This window comes from Magallana gigas, chromosome 8 (assembly GCF_963853765.1).
Source record: "Magallana gigas chromosome 8, xbMagGiga1.1, whole genome shotgun sequence".
In the NCBI taxonomy this organism is placed as follows: Eukaryota; Metazoa; Mollusca; class Bivalvia; order Ostreida; family Ostreidae; genus Magallana; species Magallana gigas.
The window spans coordinates 39278164-39292657 of record NC_088860.1 but is presented as its reverse complement, the minus strand read 5'-3'; the positions used below and the strand labels follow the sequence as shown (position 1 = coordinate 39292657).

At 31.1% G+C, this 14494-nt stretch overlaps 1 protein-coding gene across 2 annotated transcripts; it reads right to left on the bottom strand.

Annotated features, from left to right (window-relative positions):
* Positions 1–3927: 3927 nt before the first annotated feature.
* LOC117685581 (uncharacterized) lies at positions 3928–10082 on the bottom strand. 2 transcript variants are annotated; one of them, XM_066069404.1, is made up of 5 exons: positions 9944–10082; positions 9620–9757; positions 9128–9235; positions 6424–6510; positions 3928–5945 (listed from the first exon to the last, which is right to left on the bottom strand). In XM_066069404.1, the coding sequence occupies exons 1-5, from the start codon at positions 10032–10034 to the stop codon at positions 5344–5346; spliced, it is 1026 nt and encodes a 341-aa protein (XP_065925476.1). In that variant the 5' UTR covers positions 10035–10082; the 3' UTR covers positions 3928–5343. The 2 variants fall into 2 exon arrangements, with proteins under 2 accessions (XP_065925476.1, XP_065925477.1); XM_066069405.1 differs by having other exon boundaries at positions 6460–6510.
* Positions 10083–14494: the final 4412 nt, after the last annotated feature.

Below are 14494 nucleotides of genomic sequence, written 5' to 3'. Positions count from 1 at the left end.
TGGAAATAAAGGTGTAAAAGGTTATCACCACAGTGACGTCATAATGTAGAAATGACGTCATGAATATTGCATTATTTTGATAAATTGATGTTTTGTAGCAAAATATGGGTGTTTTCCGAAGGTTTTTCGACTGGGAAACATCGAGCGCAGGCTTGCTCAAGTACCATATTTTAGTATAATGTGTATAACTATCTGAAGAAAAACATATGTTAAAATCGCACTTGAGCAGACCTGCGCTCTATCCTTCCGAATGCAAAATATAGAGCAAAAATGAGAATATTTTCATTTGTTTGCAAATTTGCGGGAATTGGGCCATTTAGGTGACGTCATAGATACACATCGAATGAGCAATGATGACTAAAATCATTATTAAAGTTATAGGCATCCTCTATACAATAATTTGTGAAGATTTTATTTTTATACGATACTATTTAAAAATTGGTTGAAATCGGGGGCAGATATTTGACCATACCGCACATAGTCCTTTGTTCATTCCAAAATTTGTCATTTTTTTTAGATTCGTCCCCCACGTGATTTATACTACAAAAAGATAATAAAAATCAATATAACAAATATTCTGACCATTTATTGGTCAAGATAACTTTTTTTTTAATTTTACCTTTTTAGTTAGTTGAAAGTATTATAGCCAACAATCAACGTTTTGATACAAGTTGTCTGGAATTGATATTGTTAATTTTCAATTTTTTTCCTACTGTGTGTCATCTTATTGTTTTCTGCATGGCATCATATTGTCTACTGCGTGCTATCATATCGTCTATAACACAAATACACATACTTAAAACATAGCATTTGCTAAACGGTTATAAAAAAAAATCACATGAGCTTTTTTTTTATTGATCACATTCATTTGCTACCAAACTATTGAACCCAAAAAAATAAAAATCTTCACCAGCTTGTTTTTATCAAGAAATTATCATTTATTGAAATCGATTTTAGATACCAGTAATCATATTTCATGTGTTATAAAGAATGATTTTGTAATATTTGATCGTTTATCTTTTTCTTTGTCTTTTTTTTTTTGTACAGGTTGTAGTTCTGACTGTTCTAAAGAGACTTAGGGCAAGTTTTATTCGGATTCGAAATTTTGCAAAATATTTTATCGCTGTGAAGACGATAGACTCTACACAGCTCCCTGTGGTAAGGGAACATACTTCTCTTCTCAAACCTGCACCTGCAGCCATATTGATGACATCATAAAGGTAATGAGCTGCGATAGAGATGGGATGCGACTCTAAGTAGAAAACGTAAAAACGCTATGCACGGATTCTACTGGAAGTTAGCGCACGGGTGTATTTGCACGGTGTATATTTGCAATGATAAGCTAAGATGTATGTATAAACACATTGACGAATTTTCGTGACAATAAATGTTTAGCGCTGAATTTTTATCGAAAACTATCTTATAAACCTGACTTTCAAAATAGGAAATACATGTTATTTAATATTCAAAGGGCGGGTTTTTTAATGTACAAGAAGCAATTTTACAAGATTCTTGGTTCAATTCTTTACTATTAAAGATATAAATGTTTCTTCTTATGAAACATTCACAGTCAATTTAAATATCTTGTAGGAGTTGCACAAAAAATAAAAGTCACCTGTGTAATAAACCAGTAAATAAATATCATCAATCTGTTTTCACCCGTTACCCACCCGTTTAAACCTGTCAAGGGGTATACTAGGTACAAATGCTTATATCAACATACATCTTACATTAATATTTTACTAGTAGAAACGTTTCCTACTTCAGTTAATAATCAATAAAAGTATTTGAAATAACACCTCTTTATAAATCGTTCAAAATATGATAAACAATCGGACGCCGCAGTTTTTGGCAAAACATATTAAATAAATGACGATGAGCACAAGTTGTGTTTGTTTGTATGTGACTTGATAATATGTTTATCATATAAAATTGTAAATACAAATAAAGATATAGGTGAAACAAAAATTGAATCGAATCAAATAAATGATAGAAATACAATCCTTAATGATGGAAAGAAAATATTTGTTTATCTTTTAAGCGGGATTAATAAATCATTTTTATAAATCGATATTTGTTATATCTTCGTTAAAAATAGTCGGTTTGTTTTCCAAGTTTTTTAACGAACCTTTAATTTTATGTAAAAAAAAAAAATGCCTTCCTTTCATTATTAAGATATTTTATCTAAATAACTTGTTGGTGTGTGATTATGCTGAGGATTTTTTTAGCTAAAAAAAATGAAAATTTAAACTCAGATATTCATTTCATACCACAGTTTTAACATGTGCGGTCTTATATATCAGCGATATCAACTTACAATATCAAGTTTTACGTGTGGAATTGGATTACAAATTTGTTTGAAACGCACTATTTCATTGTCTAAACGAGAGAAAAACAGTCAATGTGACTGCAAACCAAGTTTTCTTTTGTGTGAATAGTATTTATAATCCATTTGTCAACCCTAAATTGATTAACACAATCCATCCATAGAAATATTGAAAAATGTAGGAGGCGTTATCCGTACAATAGGGGTACCCTACATGCAATAATCTGCGAGAGAATGAGAAGGTTCATTAGCTCGTATTTAAAAAAAAATCAAAATCCAAGAAATATGCACAGCTCTGATATGTGTACAATTGATCTGCAAAAGAACAACTTCCTATCTTGAAAACTGTAGGAGGAGTTATCCGTACAATAGGGTATCCTTTTGGCAGCCGCCTGCTCTTAATGATAGGACATATTATGAAAAATAATACATTTAATAATTAGATATCTAAAATCGTTTACATGTATACACGTTTAAAAAAGTTCACGATTATATAAAACGTTTTGTAGTTTCTAAAGCGTAAACTGTCTCACCCAGTTTAATCTGGTATTATATTTATGCAGCAATTTAATTTATTTCTTTATTGTATTTGAATAGATACAGCCTTTTTATATTGGAAAATATTACCTTTAAGAAGACTGATGAAAATAAGAATATATCTAACCATGTGTCCTCGATTGATATGCTTTAACCAGGTGTATAAAGATTGATATTGAAAATATCAAAAACTATTATCGTATACAAATATCATATTATGTTAAATTAGTTCTGTTTTTGTTCTTGATGCTTTTTGTCAGTACTCTATATGCCGCTTACAATAATTTGTATTATGTTTAAGTATCTAAAAAACATAAAAGAGGGAAAATATTCTACAATATATAAATAAGTGACATAGAAAAGAATTGTGGAGTTTTAAAAGAAATGTCTATCGATTTATTTACAAAAAATTTTAATGTACTTACAATTTTTTTTCAGATAAGCATATTCATTTCTTATATCAATTTAAGGAGGCTGGGTGATCACCATGGTAACATCAGACCTTTTTTTTATATTAGATATGCTAAATAGTTTGTTTAGCCATAAACTGTCAATTAACAGAGAACAAAAGTCATATACTAAAGCTTTTACATTTTAACATTTTGCTATATCTTTATGCAGAGCTCTTTTATCTTAAACATTTAATATATACTAAAACGGTCACGGTCGTCCAGGGATGCAATTTACAAAAGAACTTACGACTAACGACCAAATTAATGAATGCTAATTAGTTACCAACTAATCAATGAATTATTCTCATGGCTGGAAAATATAATTATGGGAGTTGAAATATTTGTAAACAAATGGTTTTAAGTCAATTTTGATCTCTAAAGATCATCTTACAAGACAGTAAATATTTACGACCTTGTCGAAAGTTCTTTTTAAAATGTAGTCCAGCTCTCTTTAAAAAGGGCTACATATATTTTCCAAAAGAAAATGAAACATGAAATAACATTTCATCATTAATTTAATAGTAAAAAAGCAATTCAATAAATGTATAAAAAGTGACGTGAAAAAGCACCAGAAATGTTTATACCTTTTAGTATATAGAACAGTGTTTACATAGAAAACATAAAAACCCCAATGAATATATTAATGATTTTTAAAACAAAAACATCTTCAGCAATTTTTTACGTGTTTCAATCTAGTGTTTTTAATTATCAGTGAAACGTTTTATAAACAGTCATGATGCATTTAAAGTTAATCCCCTCGCTCAACGTTCAGATCTAGATTAAGGTAGAATGTACAAAAATCTATGATATAAAGTTCATTCATAAGATGGATAGCTTTATGATGAATATACATTAAAGTCTCTTACCACAAATTTTTAAACAAAAAATATTTTTATGCCCAAATGATACAAAATCTTAATTTAGCCATTTTTATAAAGATGGAGTGATGATGAAACAAGTTGTTATTACCTTAAAAATATATTTTACTTTTTTTTCAAAATATGATGCCAAATATTGAATTTCTATCGTCCTTTGTCCAGCATAAACATGGTTCAAACAAATATGCAAAATGAAAAAAGGAACAGATGGCGACAAAAGTAGATGTGGGGAATTTAAAAAAAGTATAAAAACATTCAAGTTGAATACTATTCGTAAAAGTATTGTTCACCACATGTCTCCACCAGCGTCGCTATCCCTACACTCTCTCTGAAAGTCGAAGACCTTTTACCAGGTCAAAGTATTTCGATGAACAGGTTATGTACATCTCATATCGCATTTTTAAGGAGGCTGGAGGGTCAGCAAATTCACCTTCAGATATGCCTAAAAAATTTCAGATATGATTTGTTTCACTACAAATATTTATCTAGTAAAGGAAACCTGTATATATTTTTACCATTTGAATTTGGGTTCTTTTATGTATTTTTATATAGATTTGTATACGTACATCTCTTTTTCTAAAGAAGATCAATATAGAATAAATGGTCACTACCATCAAACCCTCTTAATTGGTCACAATGAAATTATGCAATTCTACGCAATTATTCCAAACAAGGCAAAATAACAATAAATAAACAGGGCAATGCATTATATGCGAGTTCAACAGATTATGCACTTAAAACAATGAATAAAGATGCAAAATCTAAGACAACATGAGTATTACTACACGTCGGCTTATTCTTCAAAATTAAAAATAATAATTTTTAATATATACATGCAAATTGAATGGTCCATTTTTAGGGATAGCATATCATTATTCATATGTATAACATCGGGTTAAAATGATGATATTCTAAAACAAACGAATGTTGATAACAAATTAATAGCAATGTATAAACAATCAGCGGTACTTGGACTTTGTTGGCTTAATCAAATCATGTAAAGCTTCTCAGAGATATTATTCACTGTAGATCCGCGAAGGCAACTTATTGGAATGAGGAAAAATCGTCTTTAAAAGTGTCATCTTAAATTCAACGATCGTCTTAAAAAAGTCTCAGAATAACGGCTCACGCAAGATCTTGTTTTCAAAATTTAAAAAAGAAGGATAAAAAGAAAGGCAAGAAGCAGCAAAAGAAGAAGAAGAAATAATGAGAAATCGGTGGTTTGAACCGCCTGCTTGTACGTCGGTAACTGTTGTTTGTCTGTCATTAACTGTTGATTGTCTGTCAGTAATTGTTGATTGTCTGTCAGTAACTGTTGATTGTCTATCAGTAACTGTTGATTGTCTGTCAGTAACTGTTGATTGTCTGTCAGTAACTGTTGTTTGTCTGTCAGTAACTGTTGATTGTTTGTCTGTTCTTTAGCCGTCTTTAACTCTTCCCATCTAAGTTGGTACATTTGCTTATCCCTTCTTTCATCCTCCAGCTCAACATGGCATTCGATAAGTTCTCTCTGCAATGAATTTTGATCAAGCTGCAGCATAGCATTCTGTTGCTGAACTTCATCTGAAATATTCAGTAAGTCTCTATATCGTGTCTCCAACTCATTAACTCTTCTCTTAGTCCGAGTGTTTGAATCTCCTAAAAGCTGTGTTATGTTGGCCAAGGACCTGTGAATTTCTCTCAACCATCCCATATCCCTTTGTAGACGTTCTAAGGTGACTCTTAGCTCCTGATTTTCGAAAAATGTCTGTCCTTTATTATGAAAAAATTAACAATAAATCAGTATTTTACGTTAAGTTAAATGTTTTTGTATATAATTGCATATTGATGTAAAAATAACTTTAATTTACAATTAGTTTCCAGGAGGCATGAACAAAAGATTTTCAAATAGTTTAACAAGTTATGAACCTTTTTCTTTTAATTTAATTTATATCAGGTTATTTCATATTACCAGTTAACTAATATTTTATTTTAATTACATTTTATTTAATGGTTACTATCGTTGCCAGTCAATCTTTTAAGTTGTTTAAAAGCACAACTCTAAATCATCAGTGTAAACTACATGTTCTTGCTATAAATTATGATTTCTAATCCTAACACCAATTCTGAACGCCTCAATTTACCAAAAATATTCTTCTTGAAGCTTCATTTTGCTTGTAGTATCAATTGCATGTAAGTTGATGCAGATAAAAGTTAAATTGTTTAATTATTATATATGCATGCAGAATACCTAAAGTCTTGCGAGGGGACTCAACCAGCTCATTACCTTCGAAGTTCAAAAGGAACTGGGCGAATTCTTGCACTGTGGGGGCACGACCTGCAAAATAAAAGTTTTATTACATCACCATATAATATTCCAAGTTTTGATTTACACTTTTTTTCCTTAATAGTTTCCCTTCTAAAGTCCATTCAAAAGAAAAAGATTTGTTTTAACAACATTATCTGTTTAAAATTCTAAACATGTATTACTGGTGTAATATAACATACATTAAAGCCAGCTGTGTATTGTAGAAAATTATAGAAAACTCTATTGAAACATCATTTGATTTTTAAATGAAGTAGTTTTTTCATTAAATGACTAGTAAAATCAAGAATGATATTATAAGCATTCTGTTTCAAACTGTGTCTGTAGTTTGACACAGTTAATACATTGCCATTACTGTATGATTTACTTTCCATAATTTATTTGTTAAACCCTTAATAAGCTGTTTGGCAACGCCCTTTTAAAAACTTACGCAGTTTTCAAAGTGCGCTAAATTTGAGACCAAGTTAACCCACTTTGAACTATTTTCAAAGTGCGTTATGAAGGTATATCAACTCCTTTTAGTATGGAGACACTAAGTTCACTTTGAAAAATATGTATAAACTCTGAAATTGAACTTAATTCTAATTTGTTGATAGTATAATGATTTGTTGATACTAACTAGTATATAATTATTTAATGCTTGAGCAGTCAATAGACCAGAATATTTTTCCCGAGGTGCAGGGAACAGCTCAGTAGGATCTATTGCCCAAGGCCAACGGCCGAGGGCAATAGATCATATGATTTTTAATTTCATTTTCATTTCATTTTTAATTTTTTATATCAATTATAAAAAAATAAATTGCATGTACATACAAAAACTTTAAATTATTATAAACTTAAAAATAAGAATTAGAGTGTGGGTACATTTTCTCGCATAACCCAATGTACCGGATAAGAAGTAAATTTATTGCATAAACTAAAAAGGAAAATGCAGTTGCTAAGCGATGCAGTTTATGTAATATTGGGATAATTTAAATCTCCCGAGTTGTTCTTTATGTGTAAATTGTCAAACTACGTAGGCTTGTGCGAAAAGAAAATATTCTAATCGAGAAATCGCTTATCAAGTTAGCTGATAATGGATTAGTTTTTAAAATATATCCCATTAATGTGTAATATAGCTCTGCTATCAATTTTACCATATACATGTACTAGAATTTCTTTCTTAAAAAATCGTTTTGATTTTCATCAAATTCATTACCAAGATATTCCATAGAAACGCAGTTAAAGTGATAAAGCGCTGCTAGATTTCTCCAAAATTGATAATGTGTGTAATAATGATTTGAAAAAAAAATAGACATAGTGATTATATAAACTAAAGTTTTACCTTCAAAGCATAAAATTAAAAAAAAATAAAATACAGTTACATACAATGTCATATCAGCTTTCAAAACATAGTAAAGCGCTGCTTTTTGGTTCAGAATGGCACTTTGTTGTATAGGTTTTTAATGAATGCTGCTTTAATCAGCCATTACATGTACCATAGTTCCTCAAAAATTTTAGAATTAAAAATGTAAACCAGAGAATTTTGTTCCAACACAAAAAGGGGATCAAATGAATGATCCAGTAATTGGTATACTCTCAATAAAATGTGATATTGTTCTGTTTTTAATTTTGTTTTACCATATCTAATCTTTCAGAATAGTAAAACCTCATTTAGTTTTCAACAGTAGAAATCTCAGTTTCAAATGATGGTAAATAAGTCTAGAGTTTGCAATTGTTTTAGTATGTTTTTCCCAATTATAATAATATTATTCATTTTCCTTAAGTTTCTGAATGAGCTATAAAGAGAGAAATAAAAAAAATACTAAAGAACTAAAGATTCCCTGCCCTAAAACACGTACTGCACTACTTCATATATTTAAAAAATAAAAACGACAATGCATTGGGGGATGTGAGAAAGGGAGGGGTAAAGATATCACTTTATAAAAATTTGATCAAAATGATCAGTTTTTTGTCATTTTTTGCAAAACTTTTCTAACCTCCCCCCCCCCACCCCGGTAAAAGTAAATTTAAATAAATGTCACATTCCTGCAAAAAAAAAGGACCCAGTACCGACTCACTTGTTGCTACATGCCTTAAAAATTGTGAGTTATCAGAGACAAAATGAGAATATTTCTACAGCAGTTATCCCTCTTATCAGAGGGACATTCCACCTTAAGCTAAACAAGGTAAAAACAATCATTTATTGTACATAAAATAATCAATTATTTTGAACAATTTTTGTTTAAAAGTGCGTTAATATTGACGATAACAACGCACTTTGAAAAAGTGATTTGTTTTGTTTTGTTTTTTTTGTTAAAAGGCGTTGACTTGGTCCCAAAATCAACGCACTTTGAAAAAGAATTTTAAAAAAGCGTTATTTTTAAAGTGCGTTGTAACAAAGCATATCAACAGCAACCAAGTGATTCTGCAGAAAATAAAAACTTTGTAAAAAAACTTGTATTTTGTTTAAAGTAAAAACACAACTTTCTGATAAATCATAGAAAGGTTAAAGTTAAGAGACAGCCTAAGTTCATAAATTGATGGAAATTAAAAGCGCATCAGATTTAAAGAAAGGAGCACATAAAATCGGGAAACAAATCAAATTCTTTTTTATCTAAATGTTGATATACTCACTGCATTAACTTACCGAGTTGTCTATAGAATAGATCGCGGACCAACTTTTGATCCTGTTCAAGGATGTGATTGAAAACGGCATGCATAAAATTCATTTGCTGAGGAGCAACGTTTTCCCAACCTAAAAAAAATTATTGAAGTAGTGAATGTAACTTGCTTCCTTTTTCGTCATGTGTATCACAGAATTTTAGTTTATAACCTCTTTCTCAGTTAACTTTGTTATTCTTAAATTAAAAAAGTATATTTTCAATTCAAGTTACATTTCTGCATCTAAAATTTAAACTGAACAAATATAAAGTTGCCTAAAATAATTAGTTACATGTAAATAATTCAATATTTGTTTGTACGCGCTATTTCATTTGCAAAATCTTAGCAAATACTGTAACTCCACATTTATCGGTAATTACTTTATTTAGGCGTTATTCTCCAAGTAACAAGATCGCAGCGACTTGTTTTCGGGAATCAAGTACCATACTAGCACGTAAATAAAAGTTACGAAACGAACCTGGAAGACTTGCTGCGACTGTTAGAGGGATTGGAAAAGTACCTCCTGTATGCTCTCTTATTGTGCGGTAGGGGTGAGGAAAAGTATAGATATGCTGCAGCAGGTGATAAACATGCTCTGCATTTACTGGAGGAAAACCTGAAATATCAGACCATTCAACTTAATTCTTAATTAATTAAATGAAAGATGGTTATGCTAAGATTCATTTAGTAATTTTTCATGCTGGTTCTTAATATTATGACTTAGATATCTACCATTTTAACAAATACCGGTTTTTATTAGTAAATCGTAATTTGTAATATAAATTTAAAAAATCAAATATACCTGTCAGTATTGTGATGATACTGTTAATGATATTTATCATTTCCTCATCAACTCCATGTTGAAACTGCTGAGAAACCCCAGAGGCTAACATGATAAAAAGGATTTTTAAATGCAGTAACAATCAGTAATTTTAGGCATTGATAATATTTCTGTCAGTAATAAGTCCACAATAGGGCTATTCAGAAATCGGGTATATCCATGGTTGATATGGATCCATTTTTTGGGGGTTTTTTTTAGTTTGAATTGAAGAAAAGATTTTTTTTCCGGTTTCTGATTTATCAAAATATTAAAAAATATTCGAATCCTAGTATCGGTCAATTATCTGCTATGTTAGGAATTTGATCATTTATATCTACTAGCTCTTTTACAACTGTACAACTTGGCATAAAAATAATTAACAAAACTTAATCTAAAATGACTATATTTTTGGCGGAATAGTGGCGAAGGTAAATGCTGTAAACGTATTATATTTGGCGTGTACGATATTTGGCGGGAAATAAATTTGAACAAGTTAGCGTGGATTTGAATCAGCGTATTCTTAAATTTAAATATTCGTGTGCATATTTGAATGGCATTTAGCGATGTACTTGATTTAGCGGAAGCCGCATTCCGCCAAAAGCACTAAATAGAATACACAGCGAAATGTAGTACGTTTACAGTAGATTTTCCTTATTCGTCAAATGTATTGTAAAAGTTGGAACGACTTTAATTTTCATAAATATATTTATTTGGAAAATTAAAAAAAAATAAATAAATATTACTCTCCATGACATGTTCTATAGCAAAATATATAAAACGATATTTAATAAGAGGACAATTACGCGGAGAAGCATTACATTATGCACTCAATGAGACCATTTCACAAGCTCTACATTTTATTGTTTGCAGCCAAATAAATTTTCCAGTTTGAAAAAAAATAATACAAAAACAAAATCATACAAAAATAAACTAAAGCTTAAATTGGTCATTTATTATAAAATCATATTTTAAATGAAAACCAATTAAAAATCCATTTATTAATTTTATGAGGTGTCGAGCCTCCTTGATCATTATTAAAATGTTTATATCTCAAAGATTTCAAACATGCGTTCAGATAACTAGACGTTTAAAAGAGAAAAAAGTGTGTAAAGAACGAGACGTGTGTTTACCATAAATTAAACCAAACTAAATGTGGATTTGCATGCTAGGGGATAATGAAAATCAAAGGATTCTATGTCCCTACAAGTAGATTATCTTGAGTCCGTATCTTATCGGGGCTTTCCAACAGGTTCTCTATCTGAATGGTACACAGATTCAAGCTGTCTGTAAGGTCAGATTTACTATTTAACCCTGTGATCAGTGTTAACGCAAGTAGTCCCAGTAAACAATTGTGTTTTGAAAAAATCAATGACCTGATTTGATGGATTTTTAGGTAAGGATAAATAGAAAGGAAAAAATAAATCAAAATCAAGTAGAATATCGTGAAAATATAACATTTGAAGGCGTATTAGTAAGTGGGTAAAAAGGCCGTTTTTCACCTAGTCTCGTTCAACCAGACACTCGGCTGTCTCTGTAAATCTCTGCTTGTCGGAGATATACGGAAACAGCCGAGCGTCTGGTTGAACGAGACTATTGTTCACCATTCCCCAAACAGAAAGTTGGGTTTTCCAAGGTAAATGATCGATCTCAAATCGAATCGTACAGATTTTTAAGTCCTTGGAAATGATCTTTGAATAGATATGTTATAGGGATGATCCACATTTATTGCAGTTTTTAGCTGGTTGTCTTTCAATGCGATTTTCATTCAATAAAGGATTACGAGACAACAATGTGACCTGTTTAATATTACCGACTGGTTTAATCATGAATGAGTTGCAATGCATTGTGGGTTACTATAAGAGATACAAAATTTACACATATACAGTGAATACACATTGTCGTCACACTGTCACATGTTCATGGGTATACAGTAAAGGGAGGCATTAATGATTACTGAATGAAGAGTTATAAACGCACTTTCTCCTCAAAACAGTACGTTAATAGTATTTATTCAGACATTATATACAGCCCACAATATGTATCTGTAATCCATACACAATCATATATTTATAAACATATTAAAAATTATACCTCTGATCTGTCTGTGGAATGTCATGCTTTACTCCGTAAAAGTAAATACTAGACATTTACAAGTTATCTTATCGTAATAATATCAATAATTTACTATTGAACAGGGTTTCACAAACCCACAAAATTAAACCTAGACGTAGATGGGCTGAGATCGCCCCCCCCCCCCCCCCCCAAAAAAAAAAGAAATATAGTGAAAAGATTCTTTGCGACTTTTATATAATGTACGAAATTCAGCTTCGATAAAATTGGAATAAGTGACAAAGTTGCCGTTACTCATTTTTCCGGCTGGGAGATTCACTTAAAAAAATTTATTAATTTTTCATCGAAGAATTTCGGATTTCCATTTTCATAATCATAACCCCCCCCCCCCCCCCCCCCCGAACACTTTTTTCCCTCAAAGATAAGCATATTAGTATATATCAAGCATAGTATTTTCCAATTCATCATTAAGTGTTTTAATGTGGTAAAAAATAACCTGAACGCAGTCTAAAACTACTTCAATATTAAAAATTTTTACATCTTACTTTAACAATGCACTTCGGTTACCCACCCCAATCCCCCAACCCCTGCATTATGATTTTGAGGATTGGCAAACTTTTTAGGGGGGGGGGGGTGGTTCAAGATTTTGGTGACCCCCCCCCCCACCACACACACACACTTTAATTTGCTTCCGGACGCCTCTGCATACTTAAAAGAGTATGTCAGTTGGTTTACTGCATTAATGCAATAATTTTGAATTTATAGAACCGATCTATCCTTGTTGGGTTTCTGGGTTTTGGTACATGTAAAGACAAAAACCGTATAGGAAAATATGGGATAATTGATGGTTTTGACATTCCCGTTTTCAATGTATCTAACACCCCCCCCCCCCCCCACACACACACACACAAATAAAAATATAAAAAATTAATAATAAAAAAATATCCAGGATAAATATTTGTGGAATTGGGAATTGAGAAATCAGATGGTTTTGTGAATGTGGAGCCTTTCTCCCACCGATCTGCGCCTGTACTCGGATATCGTAACGCTTCAGTTTATTATAATCAATTGAAATGCAAGAACAATTTTATTGTATCGAATTGAACAATAAGAATTGAAATAAAATATATAGGTATCAATATTACTTACTTATAGGTAATAAAGCTGACATAATAAATTCCGTAGATCTAATGCATACTTTTCAGTTAGCCTAGTAAGTTTTTAAAGTCGTCTATATACACAATTGTAAAAATCTTATATAATCTGTGGGAACACCTCGAATGTCTCGCAAGCTCAATGTGAGATACGTCCGAGGAGTTCCTAATAAGCAAAATAGGGGATTCACCCTAGGCTTTTAACCAGTCTAGGATTTACCCCAGATATTCGGGTGGTTTCGCTCCGATCGCTTGTTTCGCTCCGAATACATGTTCGCCCCGAGTGGATTCGCCCGCATTGTATAAATAAACACTACAATACACACTGCTTGTTGCTTTTGTTTTTAAATATGTAATTTAAATTATTTCTATCTATACTGTACATAAGTGGTAAATTAAATGTTTTAGAAAGTAATTTAGTTTAATTAGACGATAAATTTATACACATGCACGAACATCGCCTGAGCAGTTTAATTAGTCGGCAATTAATCCATCATCAATAAAACCGTTAAATAAATAGCTTTGATTGCGATCTAATTTGGAGAACTAAATGATGACTGAGGATCTCAAGAATTCGTTAGCGCGTTTTTTTTTCCGAAAGAGTATAGCGAAGAAATGGTTCGTGAATGTTGCCTCTACTGCCATAAGTTGGTGAGTACCTAAAATATAATGCAATATATATTTCTATAATATTATATTATATTGATATGATAGATTATAAAATGAATCAAAATAAATAAATAAATTAATGCATAAAATTCCATAAGATGCTTGCATATACATGTTAAATTAATGTATTATTAATTATATTTTCAATCGGACATTGAATATTTTCTATTTTGCAAGCTATATTATATTTTTTTTATGTCCATTTGACCAATGCATAGATATTATCAATGTCGTACTTTGTATACTGTTTATAATGACCATATATATGTAGAAGAATTAATAGTTCACAAACACGATGTTAGCAATTATTTGGGGTTTGCTTAGATCGATAAATCCAGGTAATCCTTGATCGTTACTAATATTCAAAAAATATATTGAAAGGGGGCGAAACCACTCGGCGCGAAACCTCTCAGCGCGAACAAGTGATCGGAGCGAAACCACCGTTACCTTCATAGTACAATCTATTTTTAACTTTAGTTCTTTCAGGAAAGATATACGCCAACTAAAACAATCGTAACTACTCGGCCATTTCCGCTATCGAAAAATAACTCGCAAGCGGAAATGGCAATCGTAACTACTCGGCCATTTCCGCTGGCGAAAAATAACATAGACTGGATAGCCTGCCCTTGATTCCATACGC